General features: G+C 36.8%; 1 protein-coding gene across 1 annotated transcript in view; it reads right to left on the reverse strand.

The window, feature by feature from the left end:
- Positions 1–24,024, reverse strand: part of FREM2 (FRAS1 related extracellular matrix 2) — a 120,705-nt gene that overhangs the window by 62,913 nt on the left and 33,768 nt on the right. The window contains exon 3 of the mRNA XM_072403953.1: positions 4,391–4,537. Coding sequence (XP_072260054.1) covers positions 4,391–4,537 — 147 coding nt within the window. The remainder of the gene's footprint in view (positions 1–4,390; positions 4,538–24,024) is intronic.

Below are 24,024 nucleotides of genomic sequence, written 5' to 3' on the forward strand. Positions count from 1 at the left end.
GTTATGTTACAGGACTGCGTGCAAAGAAATGCAGCAGGACCTGTTTTCCATTGACATATTATAAAAAAAACTATTTTACAAACTGATACAATTAATTTTTATGTATTATGGCAGGTTGATACCCATGGAGAGAACATGCGCTACTGAGCACCTGCTGTAGGCTGACATGTTTCTGGATACTTGGGCACCTGGAGTGATGGTGCTTAAAGAACTGACATTTGCAGATTTGGTAATGGGCAGCAGTGACCCCATTCATTCTCCAATGACCTGCCACAGCTATACACAGGTATACAATTCAGCGTGAGAAAGTGGTAACCACAATGCAACCTCACTGCCAGTCCTAATGCAAGTGATAACAATTTCTTGTTTGTAGAAAAACATCATGTTTACCTAATATATTTTATATGTTATAAACTGTATAAAATCTTTATATGTCCATAATAAGTAGCCTATTGCATTGTTACATTTCATTAAATTAAAAGCAATGAATAAAGTTTCAAATGTCAGCTCCCCTTGTGTTATTTATATGTAGCACTGTGTTGTCATCTTCAAATGACCTGTGGAATTTCTGGCACACATTTAACTGAGCAAAACTCCATAGGAAACAGATAGGGTACGTGTGCATCAATGTGTATCGGCCGCTATAATAAAATGCATTGTCCCAATATCTCAACTATTCCACTTTTTCCTGTCCGGCACTATCTCTAGTTATTTAATACTGTAAGTGTTCGGCTGCTATCTGTAGTATTGGGTTTAAAGTTAGTTGAGAACGATTTCTTTCCTATTTTTTTCTTTCAAAATTATATTTTTTAGCATTAATATATATATATATATATATATATTTTTTTTTTAATAATTACAATATAATAATATAATTATTATTATAATAATAAGTAATAATAATAATGAATAAGTACTAATAATAAATAATAATAATTATTATAATTATATTATATTATTAATATACTATACTAAAATAATATACTATTTTATAATTATACTAAACTATAATAATATAATAGTATAGCATTAATACATACATATATAGCTAGCATATACAATATATAGAATAACAAAAATATTGTGGAATATCAATGCTTGATTAAAATCCTTTACGGTTATCTGTAGTTGTATTAGAAAGATTTCACCTGCATTTTTTGTTGATTTTTTTTTTGTTGAAGTATTTTGTTGATTTTTGGATAATAAGATTATATTATGATCAATTCAAGTCAGCCCTTGCAATTGACAAGTATTTGATGTATCATTCCCCTGTTTATCAACTGATCTGAATGATGGTTAACCAAAAAGAAAAAAAGACATACCTAAATAGTTTGTGGTCAACATTTAGCCCTAACATCATAATCATAACTGCAATAAAAAATACTCTTTTTAAATACATTTTTGATCGATTCAACATGCAAAGAGTATGGCTAGCTTTACTCTCTCAGTGACAAAGTCTTTAAAAGCAACACAAAAATAAAATTAGGGTAGAGGACAAAAAGAACTGCTATTAGATTGATATTTTAGTCTACTGTTGTTTTTAACTTTCTCTGACTACTAACTTTCTTTGACATTCTCTGACTATGTTTATGCAGCATATACATCTTTTTAACATAATATACCAAGAGATCTTGGCTAACAAGCCATTTTTTTTTGTTTGTGTTAGTTAATGAAAAGTTACTTTTTTTTTGCTGAAACAATAATAGTCTCGGTTTCTCTGCAGATGACAGAAGAGATCTGGTAGCTTGTGTACAGTCGGCTTGTTAAATGGATCTGTTAAAAGACACACAGCAGTAGCCAGAAAGAAATGTCAGTTTGTAGAACAGGATAGAGTGCTCCATTTTACCTTTTGGCTCATTGGACACTGATTAGTTTTCAACACCTCTCGTATCAACTCTGACTGCCAAACAGACTGAAAAGACGTCCACTTCCAGGGGGGAGGAGGGAATCGGTTACAACCTGATGAAATCAACTCACAGCGGCATGGCTGGCAAGTGGTGGTGATCTCATGTCAGGCTTTGTTGTTTTTTATGTCTTATAGCTTCTTAATGCTTGGTCTAATGGGTTTAGTCTACAAAGAAGTTTTTTTCAGGTAAAAGAGAACATTTCCTAAAAAGACTTTGATAGTAAATAGTATGCTTTTTGCAGTAATATTAGTGTGGATTTAAAAAAATGCTGTGTACTAGAAGACTACTAGTACTTTAACCCAGGTTCAAATCTCAGACTCTATCTGCAAGGAGTTTGTATGTTCTCTGTTTACATGGGTTTTCCTCTGGGCATTCCGGTTTTCTCCCACATCCAAAAACATGCAGTTAGGTTAATTGGCTTTTCCTCAAAAATTGACCTTAGACTATAATAATGACATATGACTATGGTAGGGAAATTAGATTGTGAGCTCTGTTGAAGGACAGCTAGTGATGTGACTATGGACTTGGTACAGCGCTGTGTAATATGTCAGCACTATATAAATACTGTGTAATAATAATAATAATAAAAAATATATCCTAAAAACATCCACTTTTTGGCAAATGCTCTGGGCAACATGTTTAATATCCACATACAGTGTGGACCTATAATCTAATGGTAAATCCGAGCTGGATCCAATGACTGCTAACTTCTTTTGGAGTGGCTATGGTCAGATAATAATTAGATCATAGATGTTCAGAAGACCAACACTGGATCTGTAGTGTATTTTCCTATATGCCTCATGAACCTCTTGTGTGAAACCAAAAATAAAAGCAATTGTATTGTATTGTAAAAGGTATTTTTGAATAACACTGTGCAACACCATTTGTAGTGTAGTTTAAACGAGGACATAAAAGTAATGTATTTAAAAATAAAAAACAAGAATATTTAGAATTCAAGAGACAAGAGACCTAATTCTAAAGGGTCAATGGATAGGCAACACAAGTTTAATTTTCCAAACCTTGAAATAACTCTTCCACAGGGTGTCCTTAAAGGTTGTCATTTGATCAGGTCATGGTAGAGCTGGTGGTAGTTACTCACTGTTACCATTACTTGTTCTGTAACTTTGAAGACATTTCACACCACATCAAAGTAGCTTTCTCCAAAGCAAACTGGATTAGGGTCAACACATCTCCAACATACCAGAACAAAGGTAGATGACTGACTAACTACAACTAGCTCTTCTACACAATACTATAGAATTTTATAGTAACAGTTTTAGAAAACTTTTGAATTCTTTAGTAGTTGTTTTTGAAAACTTTTGATGACTGGACACACAGAAGATCCTGCGTCACAGATTTTTTCTTTATCAATTTTTAGTAGTTGTCCTGATCTGAAAAAATGAAGTACCACGCCATTCAGGTAAATTAAAACTTTTTCACAAGGGATCCACTTGTATAACAAAAGAATAAACTCTTTTAAAGAACTGGCCCAGTATCCTGTAAACTTTGACCAGTTTGGCTTTGGGTAATGTTACCTCTCTTAAAAAACTTTAACTTTACACCACTGTGGGGAAATGTAGAGGATCCCTTGAAAGCTGCAGCCACCATATTTTATTAAGTTTTTTATTAATAAATTTTAGAATAGACCAAGCGCCTGAATAGATTGCAGAAAAGTGCATTAGCTTTGGTTAGAATATTCAGACATCTGCTATATAGTATATGTTATTTCAGATGTATATGACAATTATTATATATATATCATACACAGTATTTATATAGTGCTGACATATTACGCAACACGTAAAGACATAGTCATGTCACTAACTGTCCCTCAAAGGGGCTCACAATCTAATGTCCCTACCTCAGTCATATGTCAGTCTTCTTAAACCATCCATGGGTTTGTTGTCTATTAGGAATGAAAATCCTTTAAAAATGTAACCCTCTTCACCTCCCCACTGGAGTCAACTTAGCTACTTCCATAAACATTTAAGATCTTGGCATTTTAAATTGTTTGCAGGTTTGCAAATAAAAAATTAAGGTGAGTTTTGCTAACCAATGATGATAATTTGCACCAGCCATGGAACCCCTGTACCTAAAATTCCTGTAGGTTAAAATAAGGTCAGTTGACCGATCATACATAAATTTTCCAACATAAAAAATCAGTGTACAATAGTAAACACAGCTAGAAACACTGATTGCTCATTAAGGAGAAACTTCATAACCCTGCCTTTCAAACGAGGTGCTTCAAGAGAGCGCACGGTCTGCATGCACCGGTCTGTGTAGTAATCATTACAATGGTCTGCCAATGTAATAAACAGAACAGAGAAGGAGAATAAATGGCTGAATAGCAACCAAGCTGCAGAGAATCTTTTAATTCCCAACAACAGACCCTCTGGTGACATATAGGAAAAATGTAAATTGTTTCGGCATCACATGGTTATAATTTAATGAGCAAAACTGAATGCATAATAATAACAACTTACTGACAAACGAGGTTTCACCCAGGTATCCTCTGCGTCTTAGGACGATCTCTAAGTATTTGGCATCTTCATTCACCACATAATACTCCTTTTCTATTGAAATCCAGGCCCAGTTTAGACGAAAGTGCTGATTCTTTAGCTTGTTTCCTCCTGTGACAAATATAAAGGCAAGTTTACATATTAGAAAAACGATACTGCTATTAGGACTAAAGCTGTCTTTTTATACCTGGACGCCAAGCCAACAGCTAAATACACAGATACATTACATATATGGGAGATGGTGTACCTGCCAAAGAATGTGTATTTTTGCTCATCCAATCTTGAGATTTACAGCCCTGTCTGGCAGGAGAAAAGACCTATTTTAAAGATATTCAGCCTGTGGCTAAAAAGCGCATTTGTATGGGGGGGAAATTGACCCAAACACAACACACGTGTCTTTATTGATAAAAACTATGTGTCCTATTATTGCAGTTATACTACAAGAAAATGAAGTAATAGGTATGCAAAGTCTGCAACATAGGAAGCCATTTGGTGGACATACTTGCCCAAATTAAATAAATAAACAGCCCCTCCTCTATATGAACCCAAATATTTTTCTAGGCATTTGGTTTAATTTCTTCCATAGTAAATGTACTCCCCAATAAAATACAAGTTAAGTAGAAGTTAAGTAGCCATCTCATATAGGAATTTTCAAATCCAATATATAAAGCAGTTCTGATAAAAACCAACCAGTATTTGGCCTTAATTCTCTAGTATCTTTGCAGAATCACATTATTACCTAAACATAAAATGAGAAAGAAATTGTGATGGCAGAATGTGTCCCTGGAACCTGGTATGCATGGTTCTATCACTACTTCCCTACACATCCATGACCCTTAACTACAACGAAACCCATTAGCAAATCCTTACACATTATCCTACAACCTGAATGCTACATTTTCTTTATAATACACCAAAGCTATCCTTGCACAATCCTGTGCTAAACCCAACACTGCATTGCAAAGTACTGGTGATCCTCCAGAAGGAACTTTTTAACATGGGTGTCTTTGGGAAACCCCTATTATACTATTACTATATATAAAGCTCATGGTATATTAACTTGGTAGTAATTTGGAAGAATGTCTCCTAAACGTCTGGCCAGTGAAAAGAATGTCACCCTTCCAGATAGCAAAAAAGATTATTTGCATTAGTTAAACTGACCCGACAGGCACAAATTGCTCATTGCTCAAGGAACCCCTAGCAAAGTATGAAGGAACCCTAGGGTTCCATGGAACCTTGGTTGAGAAACACTGCTCCGGAGTAGTTGAACTACTTTATTTTTCATATTGATTGAAGTGCATGTTTGCATTGGCAACATCAGACATTGCTGTGCACAATAGCTGTACAAAAATACAACTGCAAAAATACAAGGATGTCTACTTTTTACTACTGTATCAGTGGAGGTATGATAGTTCTCACCCAGTCTTGAAATCAAGCATGTCCTCCTTTCCTCATCTCCATTACATTGGAAATAAACTAATACCCATTAAAGCTGACCAAAAGCTAACACTTTTTTGCACTTTGGATAGAATATGATATATATATATATATATATATATATATATATATATACACAAGTTATAGTGAGGTTTGCACTAAATTATTTACTTGGAGGGCCTCTAGCCCACCCCACCAACCTAGTAGGTGAAAACCATACCTAAATGTAACAAGTTTAGGAATGTATTTACCCTACCCCTGTCCGCACTGCTGAGTGTGACCATCTGACACAGAAGATTCCTGTAAAATGCAAAGCGGATGAGAAGACACCCCTGTCCATTCCATGAGTGTCTTCCCCTGAAAGAGTAGGTAGTAGCTTTGCATTCCATAGTAATCTTTCCAGAAGGACGGTGTTTTCATCCTTATTTAGACTCTGCAAGCGGATAACAAGGGTACGTTTGATTCTACATTTTTATGCTTCAGATATGATTTTCACCTACCAATTGTAGTTGGTTTGGTAACCGGGCCAGGGGAATGTAAGTGGATTGTTTGCTTTGTATAATGTGTCTTATTAAGAAGCTTTCCTTTCACTTTCTATTCCGTAGACTCAACAAAAGGTGAGAGGATATCTTCTTTTAAAAAAATTAAACGGGAACTTGCCCAGGGGAATTTTCCTCTGTTCTTGTTCTTGCGGAAGCCCACTTGAACTACCCTCTCAAAGCTACCTCCAAAATTGTTGGCTGCCAATCTGCAAATACTCTCATGCTGACCCCATGGCCCCAGTCAGATAATAATAATTTCTAAGTACCCGGACATTTCTGGCCTAAATTCATGTTTCAGATTCAAAAATTGTTGAGTATTACCATAACAGAAAGGTACCTAGATTTTAAAGAGGGGCTTAGCAATAGTAACCCCCAGTTTTTTATAGGAAATGTTTAGCTAACCTTACTATTAATTATTTAAACACTAAAATGTAATTTTCTGAATCTGAACTTGCCATTACTGGAACCAGTGTTGTGCCAAGCTCTCACAGTATTTATACCTTCGTACCGACAGTCATTGACCCACCAGTTGGCCAGATAAATGTACAATTTTCATATTTGTCTGTATTTCTCTTCATTAACACACATTGCTTTAAACTTCAGCTGTGCAAAAGTACATTGAGCAGCAGACACATGGAACCTTTAAATCCTATGGTCAAGTACTTTGAAGAGCCTAGAGTCACGCTGAGACTTTTTGTACCACGTTACACTTTGCGTAGTTGCCCCATAACACGTGTATCTTTTGGAATCAAGCTTTAAAGACAAACCATTAATTAGACGTGCCCTATTTGTCTGCCAGCTGGCTGTGACAGCTGGCCGTCTGTGATCTGTGTAACGTAAAAGCCGCTTTGATAAATGAATGATGAAAAATAATCTTATCTGAGCACTCGCAATACATGAAATATGTTTTTTCGTTTCATTGATCCAAATCAAGCAAAAAGGTGAGATGTGCATGACCGATTTGTTTATCTCCCTCCGGAAAGAGGATTTGCGGTGTCACTAGTAACTGACAGAGGGAAAAATTGTACTTATAAGGATCAGATGATGTGATAAGATGATTCCGTTCAAAGTTCAACTGCTGCCAGAACACAATGGAGGCGTAAAATGCTAAGCTAAAGGCCATGATTACTGATCAAAGCCATACCTTCCATACATTCTATATCTAGCAAAGTAGATGCCAACCAAAACCTTTTTTATTTTAAATCTGGATAGTGTGTGGAAGATTTCATTTAAGGTTTAATATTGTCCAATCTTTTACAGAGATTTCCCCTTACTTCCTGTCTGACGGTAATATAAAAGACAGGAAGTGAGGGGAATTCTTCAATAGAAATTCATAAAGAAATGAAAGCTCATACTTCATACTAAGGACAGCAATACAGATATAATAAAGTGAAACGTGTCCTATCAATCTGTGAACTTAATATGCATACAGGAATACAATGGGTTTGATACCTAATGATAAAAATACAGCCTATTCACATTGCAAAGTGATTGATCCTCTTGCAAGGGATATAAAAAAAGGTATTTCGCTTAATAAATGAGATGAAGCTCTGCTGACTTCCGCCATTCAATCACGAGCAAGAAAAATGTTTTTTGTTAAGATTTCCTTGCATAGGATTGGGTATTTATTGCACGTCACCACATCTACTAAGCTAACTGAATTTTCCTTTGCAAGGTATTGCAAGATTTTCAGTCGTAAAGTATATTATCAAACAATGTTTATATAGTGGTGTGGAACAAGAAAAGACCAAAAAGAAGATTTACTAGATGAAATTGATTAAAAAAAGAAATTGATTTTATTGTGACACTAGAACCCTAAATTCAAGGCACATATAGTTGGAAGAAGTGATTACGGGACTGGCGGAGTATATTTTAAATACTGAATACAGTATATTGCAGGTAATGATAATATAGCAGGAAAATGCATACAAATGTTTGACTGCAGTATTGCTACAATATATAAAGCAGGGGCAAGCAGACCACAGGTCAGCCATGTTTTCTATTGATATATAGAGGTGATTCACGTTTTAATCACCATCCACTACTCACCTGAAAAATGGCGATCAGAAACTTCATTCACCTGAACACAGTGACTGATCTCCACTTTTTCTAACTGGAGCTTTGAAGTGTCAGTAAGGGGTCAATAGCCTTTCATCATGGCTGCTAATCAGCACTTTTAAAAGCGATCAGGGTGATGAAAACAAACACTGATCCCTATTGCAGTCTATTCTGTTCTCCACTTTCAAATAGGCCAGTGATATCTGAAGGTGTAAAAAGCGGCAGTCAGGCAGCTGATTTATAAATAGGACCAATGCAGCAGTAAGGCTACATACACACGTCAGATGGTTCTGGTCCGATAATCGGCCCAGGACGAGCGTTTGTACAGCGCCCGTCAAACGAACGACCGGCCTGGTGGATCCACGTGAAAACGAGAGAGCGCAGGTGGGTGCCAATTCGTCTCTCCATCCCTCCCCCTCCATAAAGCAGAACGGCACCTTATGTACAGCGTTCGTTCATGCATCGTGCAGTGAAAGATCCTTTCAAACAACAATTATTGCACTTGTGTAAATGCAGAGGTGACTATAGAAAATTCATTATTATGACATCAGAAAAATGTCATATTAATAAACAATTTGTCTGCCAAAAAGCTTGATCAACCCTTAATTACCAGACCCCTAAAAATCATAAAGTGCAAAGTCACCCCCATAACACATGTGTCCTAGCTTCTCTTTTTACTGATTAAATAAGGGTAGGGTGGGGAGAGACCTGTAAGTGAAAGTAAAACTGCAACACATACAGATCAGGTCCCCTGCCACTGTGTTGTGAGTCACAGGTGTGTAAATCCCATGAATATTGGAGAATAATACAAAACCTTTTTGGCAGGTTAAACAGTTCCCATATATTGTATATAATTAGCTCTTTGCCTGGAATTGAACTTTACCATTACCAGCCATGCAGCTAGGTACAGCAGACATGTACAACAATGGCTTGTGCTATTATTTGTCACTAGGATAAACGCCTGCATTTTTTTCAATTGTAAAAGAAAAACACACCTGGCTGAGAAGTACAAAAATACACACCCTGAAGCCATAAGCACCGTGCTGACACTCTGATCCATCTGCATTCTTATAATACGCCTCCAGGTATGGAGTGACACGCTGGAGTAATTCCTCTAGTGGCGCCAGACGGTTTCCTGCACGCTGGCAAATGATCATTGTGTGACAAAGTGTAAAGCAAAATATTGGACACTGAATAAAAAAGGTGTGGCTGATGGGATTATGTGCTGGATTGACAGTGATATGCGGGGGAATGCAAACGGATTACTTTGGTTGTTAACTAAACGATTCATTGTCTGCAAAAGTCTGAACAAAAAAGCAATAAAAATAAACCCAGACAGAACTCACAAGTGGTGGATGTGGGTTGTTCTAGCACTGCTCTGATGTCTTTTTTGGTAATATGTTCTAAAAAAATGGGACCAAGAAAAAAGGTAATAATGTAATAATTATAATAATTGCAATAATGTAATTTATTGGTTACTTTGGAAAGTTACTCAAAATGCAGAGATGCCAGATTTCAAAATACGCTGCCTGGCCCAAAAAAAGTCACACAAGCTAATATTTTTTTGGGCTGTCTTTAGCTTTGATTGCAACACATAATCAATGGTATTGTTCCAATAAGCTTATGCAATGTCACATTTATTTCCATCCAGAGTTGCATTGATTTTTCACAAGATCTTGTATTGATGATGGGAGAGTTGGACCCCCATGTAAATTCTCCTCCAGCACATTCTAAAGATTCTCATTGGGGTAAAGATCCGGACTCTGGTGACCAATCCATGTGTGACTATGACGCCTCTTGCTCCCTGAACCACTCTTTCACAAACTAAGTATATGTACACACGTAAGACTTTTGATGTTGGAAAGGATCTTTCACAATCCTTTTCAAGGACAAAAGATTGAAAGATGCAGGAACGAGCGTTGTACATAAAGTTCTGCACTATGGAGAGGGGAGGGAGGAGGACAACAGAGCGCCACCCCACTGCACTCTCCTCTCCTTACTTGCAATGCGGTCATTCGTCGCTCACCGTTCATGGATCCGTCCCGGCGGATCCACGAACAGTGTTGGACGGCCTCTGTACACATGTCAGATTCTCGTCCGATACTAGCCCAAAAGTGATAATCCGGCGAGAATCATCTGATGTGTGTACATAGCCTAAGCCCCACATTTTACCTTGAAATATGCCCATTCCATCAAATTTAGAAAAACCTGGTCATTCAGTATATTTAGGGAGTCAGATGAGCACATTTTTAGGAAATAAGACATTGACCTGACCAACTGAAGCAACCCCAGGTCATAACACTGCCCCCTGAGGCTCGGAAGTTTTTATGGCCAGGCAGTGTATATAGTAGCTAAAGGATGAAAAGGAACAAATGACACACCATGGGCCCATTTGCTCATCGGTGTCCTTCATATATGACATGGAAAATTGTGGATTTGTCAAAGATCAAATAAAGAAGTCCCCAGTGAACTCCTGCTGCTTTTATCCTCCTGACCATTTTATTTCACAGTTTAATGCAGATTTTTGTATTATTATTACAAAAATGTAATGAAATATTCCCATACCATGACTTTTTTTTTGGTTAGCACTGCAGACTTGCTGTACGGGGATTTTGATCCTCCAGGGATTATTGGTTTTCAACGTTTGTATGGTCATCCGTCAGGTATGCTGGTTTCCTCCAAAATCAACATTGGGGTTGATACAAAAGAAGTTTAGACTTCTCACCTGGCAAAGTGTGTTATCACTCTACAAGAGATAATTCCCTGGGCTTAGTGATTGAGATTAACTTCTGCTGACTTCCAGTTATATGCAAACATAAATCAAGTCTTTTCACATTTCTGTGTACATGATATATTTTGCAAAAGAACTATTCACTACATTTACTAGGATAAGTAAAATATCCTTTGGAGAGAGATCATTTATTTTGATGTGAACAATTTAATCATACAAAATTAGCCCCATTGGCTCTGTGTATTGTAGCATTGATGTGTGTTTGAGTGTGTATACGTTTGTGTATGGTACAAGAGCACCATTGATGGTTTTTTTCAGAATCCAAACAGAAATACATAAAATTAAAAAAGATATGAGCAGATGTCTGGATCTTAAACTTGTGTCTAAGGCCTTGTACATGTGAACAGATCCATGGCTAATATTGTGGTTGTCCAACCAGTCCAAGTGATTTTCTTATCAAATGGTCAAAGATTCAAAGCTGGAGAACCATTAGGGTATTCTACCAAACTCTTCAGTGTTGTGCATTGAGTTGGATTCCTATGTATACTACTACATGCAACCCTATGTCACAAAAGGCCACTGACTTTGGGGTTTGAGGGAGTTCATGTTGGGCACCATGAAGGCATGTAATAATTCCAGAAGTGGAAACAAGTAAAAGATAAGAAACAGACCACTGGAGAGGTAAGGTAGGTACACTGCCTCTTCTTTAAACATTTGGGGGTGAAGACTGCCTCTCATTAACTTCTACGATATATAAAGGAATCACATTCTTCCATTTGGAGCCGGAATTCCAGCTTTCTAAATTTTTGCCTAGTACAGACTTGAAGTTCTGTATCGGATGTTAAGAATTTAGCAGAAGAAAACAATTTATTCACAATTATGAACTTTAGTATGAAGGTTCATAAGGCATTATATCAGAGACAAGCCAAGAACTCGTAAAATTAATCTTCCTATGGAATTTTAGAGATTTTTTTTATCCTTTCATTTCATATAGTTTTGGCCAAGAACCTGAAAAATACCACACTGTAGGCCTGTGGAAGTATGCCACTTGCATTCTTTTCCGTTTAATTTTAATTTATTTCAGATTAATTGGGCTGTGCAATCTTGACTACTTAACTTTTTATAATCCTACACTAGGCAAACGCCACAGAGGCTTCCCACATGCCCCTTTAATCTTTTATGAGTCCAACTAAACTTTGATTTTTCATATAAATGGAAATATAATGGTTCCACACTGCTTAAAAAATCACTGCTAAACTTTGGGATGACATAGAATAAACCAATAATGTAAACTACTTTTAAATGCAACTAGTACCTTTTTTGGGGGATACAGTTTTCCTCAATTCTCTATTGTATAATCATCAAACTAGGTGTATGTTTAGACAGTTTAGTGTTATTGACCAAGTTTTGCAGTGCCAAAAGCCACCAAGGACCTTCTTCTAAGAACACTTATTTCTTAGCTATGTCGAATATTTATACATTCTCAGTCGATGACTTGGCATTAACATCCATAACTATATTTTCAGAATCTCTGCCTACATACCTGCTCCATTTCAGTGTCCCATAAGGAGCCACTAAAACAATGTGACAGCCAGGCAATTAGTATTTCAGAAGAGATCAGCAATTGCAGATGATATTTTCTGGCTGCAGGCCACCTAAATGACTTTATAAAGTCTAATCAATGGCCAAGGACCCTGAAATCCACTGGTACCATTCGTCTTAAACCTTCCCTCAAGTTCCTGCCAACATTGGCTCCTACCACCATGGTAGAAAATAAGATAAATGGTTTTATGTTGTGTTTGTTATATCCAGTGTATGATACAAGCTGGTAAAACAGAACTAAAAAAAACACTGCTTGGTGCATGTGCCATGCAATAGGAATACACTTAGATTCTGAGAACAATGTAACTCCAGTAAACATGAAGGAGTTACAGAATCAGTGGCCGTCCAATGGCCAAAGAAGATCGCAGTGGTCCCAGAAGAGTTGGTGGCATGATGACATTGCTGCAGGCACTTAGTAAAAAGTATTTGAGTACCATAATCTGCAAGTATGAACAGCATTATGTTTTATGGCAAAAGCTCACCCGAACCAAGAATTTAGTTCTGCTTTAAAATACTCATTGTGCCCAAGGTGAATTGTTCACATTTTTTCTGGAAGCCATGCTGCAGTCTAGAGGCATCAACACTGTATTTGACTATGCACCTGTAAAAGGGTTCCAGAGCTGACACATGATGTAGATACAAGAAAAATGTTGGGCCCACTGGGCATAATGGATACTTTATCGGTGTGTGCATGCTGATACAGATTGTATTACAGGTAAATAATACATTACCTAAGTGTCTGGCTTTACAATGTCAAATAAGTACAAAATGGGCCTTTAGAAGTGATCGGATCCACCAAAAAGCTGACAGCTCATCCTAGAAATGTAAATACTCCTCTGGCCATTCTAAAAAAAAATTCTATCATTCTGCTTTTGCCAAGGACATAAGCCTTATAGTGGAACTAATGTTCCATTTTACCTTCCATTGTGACTGTTGGGACTGAGTTTTATCATCCCGACCTGGCCAATCAAGTTGACCAAAGATCGAAACCAGGAACGGAAAAAGAAAGATGGTGGCTGCTACCATGGAACAGGGAAAGGTGAGTATGTTTAAAACATTGTGATCAGGCAGATGAGGGTATTTATTGCTGAAGTGGCATTACCTGTCCTTTCTGCAATAAAGGAACTGCTTGATGCAATTTTTTGAAGAACAGGTTTAGATCCCTTTCATGGCAGAGAAAAAGATAAATGTCTTCCCACAGTGCAGAAAACTTGCACTTAATGGAAGACTTCCTTTGCTGTTTTCTCTTCTTCACCTTGATGCTGCATGGGCACCAACTTCTCACATCTTCATCCGTGTTTCTGTGGTTTCTCTTCAAGCCATTGGGCAACAAAATTATTAAAAACAAAATAAATATCTATCCACTAGAAAAAAATTCTTTTCTGTAGAGAACTCTCGACAGATGAGATGAAATGGGCACAATCCTCCCCTCCTCCTGTGTCACTGTCTGTATCTGTCTGTCATTTGCAACCCATATTTAATGTACAGCGCTGCATAATATGTTGGCGCTATATAAATCCTGTTTATTATACTATATATAAAAATATTAATATTGACATGCCTACCAGGGAGAAGAGGATTGCCAATCAGCTCTACGGACACTGTATTTTCAACATTGGGAAGTAATATTGTATTATATCACAGCCCTAATGTCAATTTTAGCTGAAAGTCCAAATAAATTCCTAAATTTTGGAAATGACATTGTGCTCCCCCTTTAAATTAAAAAGAAAAAGACTTTACAGCAAACATGATCTAATGACATATACACAAACAGTGCGGATGTAGAGACACGCTCAGGTGATTTCTTGGCTGCCATTATGTTTTTTTCAGTTTTTTTCACATGTTCTGACAGCTTAATCCGATCCTCTATTCACTTCTGTGCAAAGTGTATGAGATTTTTCCTGACTCTGGAATTAACAAGGGAGTACATAAAGCACTTACAATTCTCTGCCCTGAAGTGGCTGTGTGAGTTTTTCAGCCTAACAATAAAACAAGCAGACCGAGTAATGCAAGGTGTGGAATGAAGGGATGTACAAATGTTCCTGTACAAGGTATCTGGATTTAGTAGATGCTGACAGGGGATTCCAAACAAATACTAAAACATGTTGTGCACCTGAGGTCATTCAAGAACGCAGAGCTGCCACGTAAATATAGTTTTGCCCTGTTTTGAAGTTAATCTATTGCCTTTGTGTTCCTGATCAATATTAATATTAATAATAATCAGGATTTATATAGCGCCAACATATTATGCAGCGCTGTACATTAAAAATCTGCAGAAGTTTCATAATATCTGAGGAATGATTAGCAGGGGATCAGATCAATGGTTCCCTGGGCTTCTCTTTCTTTTAGCCAGAGATGTGCAAAAATATTACTGCAAAATTTAGGAAGCATTCCAACTGGAACAACAATTGTCCATGCAATTCGTTTACATGCCAGGCCACATTTGAACATTGGAGATTTAATTGCCTCCCACGGATTCCAATTTGCACATCGCTTTGATAGGCAGCATACTTGGCCAACAGCAATGTGCATGAGACAGAATGGGGCAGCAAGCTTCAATACCCCCAGGAAGTGGCACACACAACAGGTCTGAAGAACAGGAATTGAGGGGAACTCTTCCTAATGACAAAAAGAGACTCTAGGCCTTCCCACTCTATCCAAAGATTTAAAAAAAAATCCTATTTTGCTACCACTTGAACTGCACAGGTGTCTGCAAAAAAATAAAGACGACATCCAGATATCAAAAAATGACCCCACAATATTAGGAAACTAAGAAGAACCACAGAAATGTGCAGATGTGGTGTGCAATAACACCAAGTACCATTATTGTAAGGAAAATGAACGGCTATCACTTTACAGTAAGCAATGGAATCTGGCAATACCCTAAAATGTGATATTCTGTATATTGAAATGTGACCATACTGGGTTAATAAAATGCAAGTAGCCCATTAGTTCCAGATGAAATCTCCATACACATTGGGATCACTCATGGCAATGTAAAATGACACACAATGTCAAATAAACTATACAATAATAAATGTTTTTCGGTGATGCAGATCTCAGCTTTGGCAGAACCATTCATTTTATCAGCTGGAAGACTCTTATGATGAATATATTGTGTTTTACAAAAATGAAGACATTTGGCCCACAAACCAACAAACCCATACTTTTTCAGTTTATAGATTTTTTACTATCTTTAAATGGGAACAGTTCTGTAATATTATCTCATCTTACAAAATAATAATTGCTTTAAACGGTAAACTTTAGTTTGCTTTCCAGACTCACATCTCAAAATCAATGTCCAATTATATTAGGTAATCAACCAAACACATGCAATCTGTTATAATTTGATGTTATAATCAATGTGTGATCTCTACGGACCGTTTACATGATCTGCACATCTTAGCTATTTATTTTATATCTTAAAGTAAACCTGTGCTCTAAAAACCCCAGGGGCCCATCAGCACTTGGTCCCCCGTACAACAAAGCTATAAGCAATATTTTCATATTGATTGATGCAGTATGGCTGTATTTTGCAATTTCATTACCACACCCATTTAAAACCCAGAATTTTTGTATTATATGAATGATATAAATGTATAATATTGTATGTATATAGGTGACTATAGGACAGGAAGAAAAAGAAATTATTTCTAATGTGAGACAGATACAAAAAAGGCATTCACCTTTCTGTACTTCCTTATCCAAAAAAGAAAAAAATGGCTTTAGATTTACTAGTAGTAGTATTTAAAAAGGATCATGAGTCAATAGGACAACATGTACTAATATTTAAATATTTTTCTTTTTATTTTCTTCTTTTGTGTACTGCTGATTTATGTCCAGCAGTCATAAATCACAGCTTGTGCCCACCATCAGCTCCATTAGATAATATATGGGCTACATGGTATGAAATGAAATATGCCAGGGGATAAATAATAAAAATGTTTGGCTTTTTCAAGATAACAGAAAACAAATCTTGACATCACACTTAAACTATGATTATTAATATTATTATTATTATTAATAATAATAATTATAATAATAATAATAAAAATAAACAGTATTTCAATAGCATCAACATAATACGCTGTACATTATATAGGGATTGCAGATGACAAACTAATACAGACAGTGACACAGGAGGAGGAGGACCCTGCCCAGAAGAGCTTACAATCTAAGAGGTGGGGGAAGCAGCAAACAATAGGAAAGTCCTACAAAAACAGGGCACTTGTTCCTGAGTCCATTATATTAGGGTGGCCATCATGACTGCCCTTACACTTTATGTATCAGCTCTTGGTGACAATGTACTTTATAAAAATCAAAACATAAAGTATAAAGTATAAAGTTGTGGGAAGGGATTGATTTTGTCTCCAGAAAACTTTGGCTTAATATTAATTTTTTATTACTATGAACATACAGCAATGTAAACTGAATAGGAATAAATGAAGCTCTTTTGGGCAAGGTCAAGCAATCTGTCTGTCATTTGCAACCCCCTATTAATGTACAGTGCTGGGTAATACGTTGGCGCTATATAAATCCTGTTTATTATTAATAATAATACTAATAATAATACATATGTGTGAGGGGGTCTGAAATGGTGACAACTCAGTTTGCAGTTGGATTAAGGACTGGCGGGGTGTTAAAGCAAAAATAAACTAACCCTACTGATTACCCATAACCCTCCCGCAGCAAACCACTCTTTGGCTCCCACCCCCCCATCCAATACAGACAGACGCATGCATATATGTAAAATGGCTACCTAAAATTAATAATAACATCAGTTTAAAAAAAGTAAATTACACTCCATATATCAAGTTTGCCAAGGCATTGATAAAAGTCACTGGCTGTCAACAGGGTATATCCTATTCCCTACACAAGAACAAATATGTGTGATCACCTGATGTTCAACATGTATGTTTGTACATTGCTCTCTGGAACATTAATGCTAAAACTGCAGCATCATGTACAATCAGCATTATACAGTCAATAGGTCTGATTTATTAAAGCTCTCCAAGATTGGAGAAGATAAACTATCATGGAAGAACCTGGGTGATCCAGGAAACCTACAACAGATCTCATTCTGGACTGAAAACATATGCCAGCAGCAAATGATTTTTAAGAAATCCATTCCAAGTTTGTTGAATAAACCATGTTCTTCCATAATAGTCTACCTTCTACAATCTTGGATAAATTTAATTATTCAGACCTGATTTGTGCAGAGGCTCTGGTGATTGTCACCATTTCTGGCTGAACACTAGAGTAGCAGAGTGACTACAAAGTCAGCTTCCTTCATATAGAAAAACTCCATGTCCCATGATTCCTTCCATGCATTGATTTACACTTGTAGTCTCAGCTCTGTACAGCACAATGGGGTGGCTACAAAGGAAGACATTCTGAATGGAGCATGAATTGTAGCCACAGACATTAAAGATACGCAGTTATCTACAAAGAATATAAAGTATTTAAAGAGAAGTGAACACATATTGATTACCCAGAGAGGAAGAAATGTATCACAAAAACATAAAACAAAATTTGACTTGTATTGTTTTCTACTGATTGACATTTAAACTGCTTGTTGACATTTGCCTCATTTGCCGAATTCTGCAATCAAGCGTACTGCTAAGGTAATGACTGTCAGCAAGTAGTTAAATCTCGGAGTAGCGTGGAGATTCAATTGCCCGAGTCGCCCCAGGCTCAGGAGTTATTTACGCAGAAATCCAAGGGGTTCACAAACTTTTCTCACCAGCTGTAGTCCATATCTAGCGCTCGTTCAGGTGTTCAGTGCAGCTGCGTGTGCTTTTATTAATTTATGTTGTCTGAACCTATATATCAAGCACCCATAGGAGGGCAAATGCTGTCATTTCCAGATCTCTGTAGCCTCCCCAGGCTACATGGTGTTTAAACTGTCAAGAAGATATACACGCCATTTTCATACATGTAATTGTAACTTCTCTATACCTTGCCTGTTATTTAAAAGCATTCTTCTTCTTTCCATATTGATCGTAAATTGGTCTAGACGTTGTCACACAGCAGTAGAATTTTCTATAAACTTAGAATTCCATACACTTGAATTGAAGAATGGCTGGGCACTGGAGACAATATGGAAGGCCATACAATGCCTGGAAGTATTTACTGCGGTTTGATTTACAGCACAGATATATAGAGTATAAAATAGAGCAGAATACAGCTAGAGGCCACATTAAAAATAAAATCTCCATACCCTACAATAAAGCAAACCTGTCATTTGAAGAGTAACTGTAGAGTGGGGAAGGGTTAGAACCTAGTTTACGATCATTTTATCTCAGATCTCATAGGCATGACCCTTCTCATTTGTTGTCTTGGCATTGTCACCAGGACCGGAAAAAATGCTTCAATAGGGACACACTCAGCAACAAAATCTCTTGGCCTTTCCTACTTATTACTTATAAATTTTATATTGCTATGTGCCCCTTTTGCTAATTACGTCCTACTTCCTGTCCTAGCAACAATATTGGTAGAAACGCTCCCCATTGGACACAAATTACAATTTACCTACCACCTATTTAGGAATATGGAATTAAAACAGACAACCTGGAGAAAACCCACAGAAGCACTTAAAGAGGGATTAAACTCTGTAGACTGTGCCCAAGAGCTAAGGGCTAATCACCAGTATTGTCTGTGCCACTCTACAGCTGATACCCATTACTGATTTACCATGCATAGGTTAGGGCAGGTACTGGCTCCCCCAAGTCAAACACTCCAGCAAGAAGAACAGTGATCAGCAAAATAGTGAAATCACCAAATCTAGTAATCTATGTCTTACATCTCAAACTTCATATATACCACATGTATCCCTGGGCACAGGCACATGCCAGAAAGAGAACTAATATCATTAAAAGTACTTTAGTTGAAAACCTTACTTATTATATGGAAGTGCTTAGGCATAAATACCATTTCTAAATATTCTCAATGTCATAGCAAATCTTTACTTTTCAGTTGCCATATAAAAGTCTCCTCACATGCCTATGATTAGCCTCTTGATCAGTTTCTTTGGGTAGATGAAATCCCACCTTTCTGCATCCTCTCACTCCAAGTTGCTGGTCAATGAAGCAATCCATCCAAGATACAAGCCAACAATCTGGCATAGAATGCAGCAATGGGTACAAATGATCTTAGAAAAATGATTAAAATAACTAAGGGTATTGTGTTTTGGGTCTTCCAAATTAGTCATCTGCCTTTTGTCAGCTGCCTATTTAGCACTTTTGAGAACATGGGCACACACTCAAATTGTTAGTGTAATAAATATATTTTTCTCATATACTTTAGTATGGTAATTATAATGATTTCTTTGAAAGATATGTTTGAAGGTTTGTTACTGCACTAAGTAACTGAAAAAAAATATTTACATAATTGCCATTTGCCCTCGAAGGCACAGGGTGGGACCTGGCACAATCATCACTTTGCAAATCTAAATGAAACATTAAAAAATAGTCATAAAGATGTATAGAAACTGAATTTAAAATGATCACTCAGCAAATCTAATTAATGCCAAGAGCACATGATCTCTGTAATGGTACTACATGACTGTGGACCATGGGGCTGCAGATTGTTTTGGGGTCACAGTTTTGGGAACATAAAATCTGTTCAAACAGCACCAATACCAGATGTAGGATACATGTGCATGATGCCCCCTTTCTTATGGGTTCATTGCTAATGGGTTTCTGCCTAAGCCGCCTCCTCACTTTTAGTCTCTATAAATAGTACTGAAAAATTAAGAAAAAGTTTTTCTGCAGCATATTTTAGATGCTGGAGGTAAATTGAACACTGGAGCTTTTCCCTTTCCCCACTGGCTTCCTATTCTAATAGGGTTAGGTACGAATGAGCTGGCATGGGGCAGCCTAAAAAATGAAATATTGTGCATACTCAGAATTACCCATGCTTGGCCCACAAAATCTGTTCAAACAGCACCCATCCCTTCACATATACATTGCGTGATGTATAATTAATGGGTAATGTTACTACAAAACTTGAACCTTTTTGGGAAATCAGAGAAATCTGGTATTATATGGGCCATGAAGATCTAACAGAAGAATCACTGTGATAACTAGGTGACAGCCTATTAAGCAAACCAGGAAACAATATTGCAAATACAAAATGGTAATCTTATCTTGGATTTGGACAGATATTGGCCCATTGTGGTAAATGTAGTTACATAGGTAAAAAAAAAAACAATTAATGGCAAGTGATTTAGTGGTATCATGGTAAGCAGGAGTTCTGGTATACACTGCCCACATAAGACATTATATCTGAATGTATTGCTGAGAATACAAATGAAATGTACATCCTTTACACTCCACCAGCCCAGAAGAGGAGGAACTACAGATGGCCCAGTGACTAGGTCAGAAAAGACCTTGGTAAGAAATCCTTGGCAACACTTTCAGCAAGGAATTTGAATGTTCTCCCTGTGCTTGTGTGGGTTTCGTCTAGGCGCTCCGGGTTCCCCTTCACCTCCAACAACAACATAGGTTTAATTGGCTCCCCTTGAAAACTCTCCTTGGTGTGTATAGAGAATAAGCACCACAACTAAAGCATAGCAGAAGTCCCATTTACATATATAAAAGTAAAAATAATATATATGGGCTGGCCAAAAACTAGCTTAAGAGTGGAAATATGACTTGAAAGATGCTAAACAAATTCAGTCTCTTCTAAAGATTTGATGGCTGATGAACAATGAGGTCATGACAAAAAAATACAAAATATTCTTTATGAAACAAAAACATCCATCTGTCTAACTTTTCATTATTCATCTAGCATAAGAAAACCTTAAACCTATTTTTAACTTAAAACTTATTTTACAATTTATATAAAACTGAATTTCTCTTTAAATACCGAAAATGTCAAGAAATGTCATGGTTGCCAAGGCACAAAGGCAACTTTTTTTTTGGAAAACTTGGCATAAGTTAATTAGAAAACCTTTCAAATAAATAACAATTAATTGGGACCTCTACTCACAGCTCAGGGGCGTCACGGTTGCATGCATAAAGAAAACACACACAAAAATAGTTTTCGAAATGTTTTGTTATGGAAACTATGTGGGTGAACTAGGTCATATAGTCAACAAGAATTGTTAGAAACAAGACCAGAGTCTGGCATTCATGTTACCATGATTTAAAGGAGAATTGAAGACAATAATGGGGATGGATCGTAATCAGAAAACCTTACAGCCATACTTTCCTATACTACTCCCAAACCCCTTCCATCCTCCTGTAACCTACTGCTGGCATCACTATTTTATATTACTGTTCCAATGCTAAATGTTCTAATACTAAAAAAAGAAAACAAATTCAGCCACTACATCTAAGGACCCGTAAGCCTTAATATATGATATTTGTTCATAATTATATATTTCTTAATTTGTGTAACTTTTATATCTTTCATTGGGCACACATGTGTAACCCTCAGTCATATGCTAATAAAATTCCAATAAATGAATCCAGCTTACTCCAAATGAACGCTTTAAAATTCTACTGACCCAAAAGCCTTTAAACTAGATTTTTTAACAATTTTATATTTTAATAATGCATAGAGTGCAATGACTTTCCTTATTCAATTTCACTGTTTAAATGAAGAAGTCATCATGTAGCTAGATAATCCCATTAATGAAGTATTAAAACTGACAACTTTCAAGGTTCTCCTGATGGTCTGCCTATTGAGATTTAAGTGCTGACATTTCCTATGGAGCATTGTGGAATGTCGGTGAAAAGAATTGTCAGTGCTCAGATAACCTTTCTTTAAGCCTAATCCAAGGAGGCTTCATTCACCGTCAGAGGAGCAGGGTGAAGATGAGCTTTCATCAGACAAGCGTGGTCATAGAAGTCAATCTCAGGATCAAATCTTCAGTCTTGGATGGGCACAAGTTATGTAACGCTTTTATTCTACTGTTTACACCTAACCCCAGTCACCTCAACCATTGCTATTCTACAGATTTCTACCACATAGGTCTAAGATTTAAAGCAGAACTAAAATCTGAAAAAATGACAAGAAGACAGGTTAATTATTGCAGCAAGGAAAGGCTGTGTCTCTTCTGCAATACAATAAACTAACCCACCTGCCAATCCTTATTTGAAAATTGCTTGGATTGTTTTGACTAAGTTATGGTTAACAACTTTACAGGATGTCTGACTAAGTAAAATAAGTAAAATCTGAAAAGAAAAAAGGCTGTCTTGTCATGACTTGTACTTTGATCATTAACACCCTTTAATCTTTGAGCTACTTGATATCTGATGGCTGTGTCTATGTTTGTGAGCACCACAAATCACAAATTTTTACCACCCCTATAGAGGAAATGGGAAGCCAATGCTGAGCTCATTGGAGCTTTATGTGTCATTAATATGGGACAAACATGAAGTATACAAAAAGAGACGGAATTCAGGACTCCCAATCTACATAATTGTTCGGGACCAGTGAATAAGTGACAGTATTATATGAGAACCGGATACAATGTGTCATGGCTGCTTTGTTTGGCGTACTCTTTGTATGTCATCTGAATAAACAGGGCAAAAATCAACAAGTCTTTGTTGTGTACTATACGTGGAGGAGTGTTTGCCTTACACCAGTAATTACAGGAGTCATGACTTGCTAGCGGGGGTGAACAGTTCCATGTTTTGCTGCAAAATGAACGATGAATGTGTCCGCTTCAAATGTTAACCCTAACAGGTACTCTATCTCATACATACCCATCACATTGAGCACTTACATAGAACTTCAGATCTGAACTTCTGAAGGTCTACATGCATTTATTATATATGTCTATCAGGGTTTACCTGGGATGCCAGAATCAACTTAACTAAGTGAAAGATAGAGGTTGAAAGTTCCAGGTGGACATATGCTGGGATCTTCATCTGCGTGTGCTGGTGTGGAGCTTGGGTCTATACACGAGTCAGGAGAAGGAGGAACCTCATGGAAAGGGTAATGAAAATGACCTAGAGAGTTGACCTTGCTATAACTAACATATATATATGTAAATACTTTCAGAAATGCAGCTTAAATATTTCCAGTGCTGAGTTTTATGGGTCTGTATGTACATGAAAGTACACAACTTTAGGGAAAAAAAGCAGGTAGAAAAGCTAGGGCTGAGATACATAGGACCTGGTTTATCAAAGGTCTCCAAAGCTGGAGAAGATAGACTATCATGGCTGATTTAGCAAACCTAGATTGGATTTCCTAAAAATCATTTGCTAAAGTTTGGC

The sequence above is a fragment of the Pyxicephalus adspersus genome, chromosome 1, assembly GCF_032062135.1.
Source record: "Pyxicephalus adspersus chromosome 1, UCB_Pads_2.0, whole genome shotgun sequence".
NCBI classification, from domain to species: domain Eukaryota; kingdom Metazoa; phylum Chordata; class Amphibia; order Anura; family Pyxicephalidae; genus Pyxicephalus; species Pyxicephalus adspersus.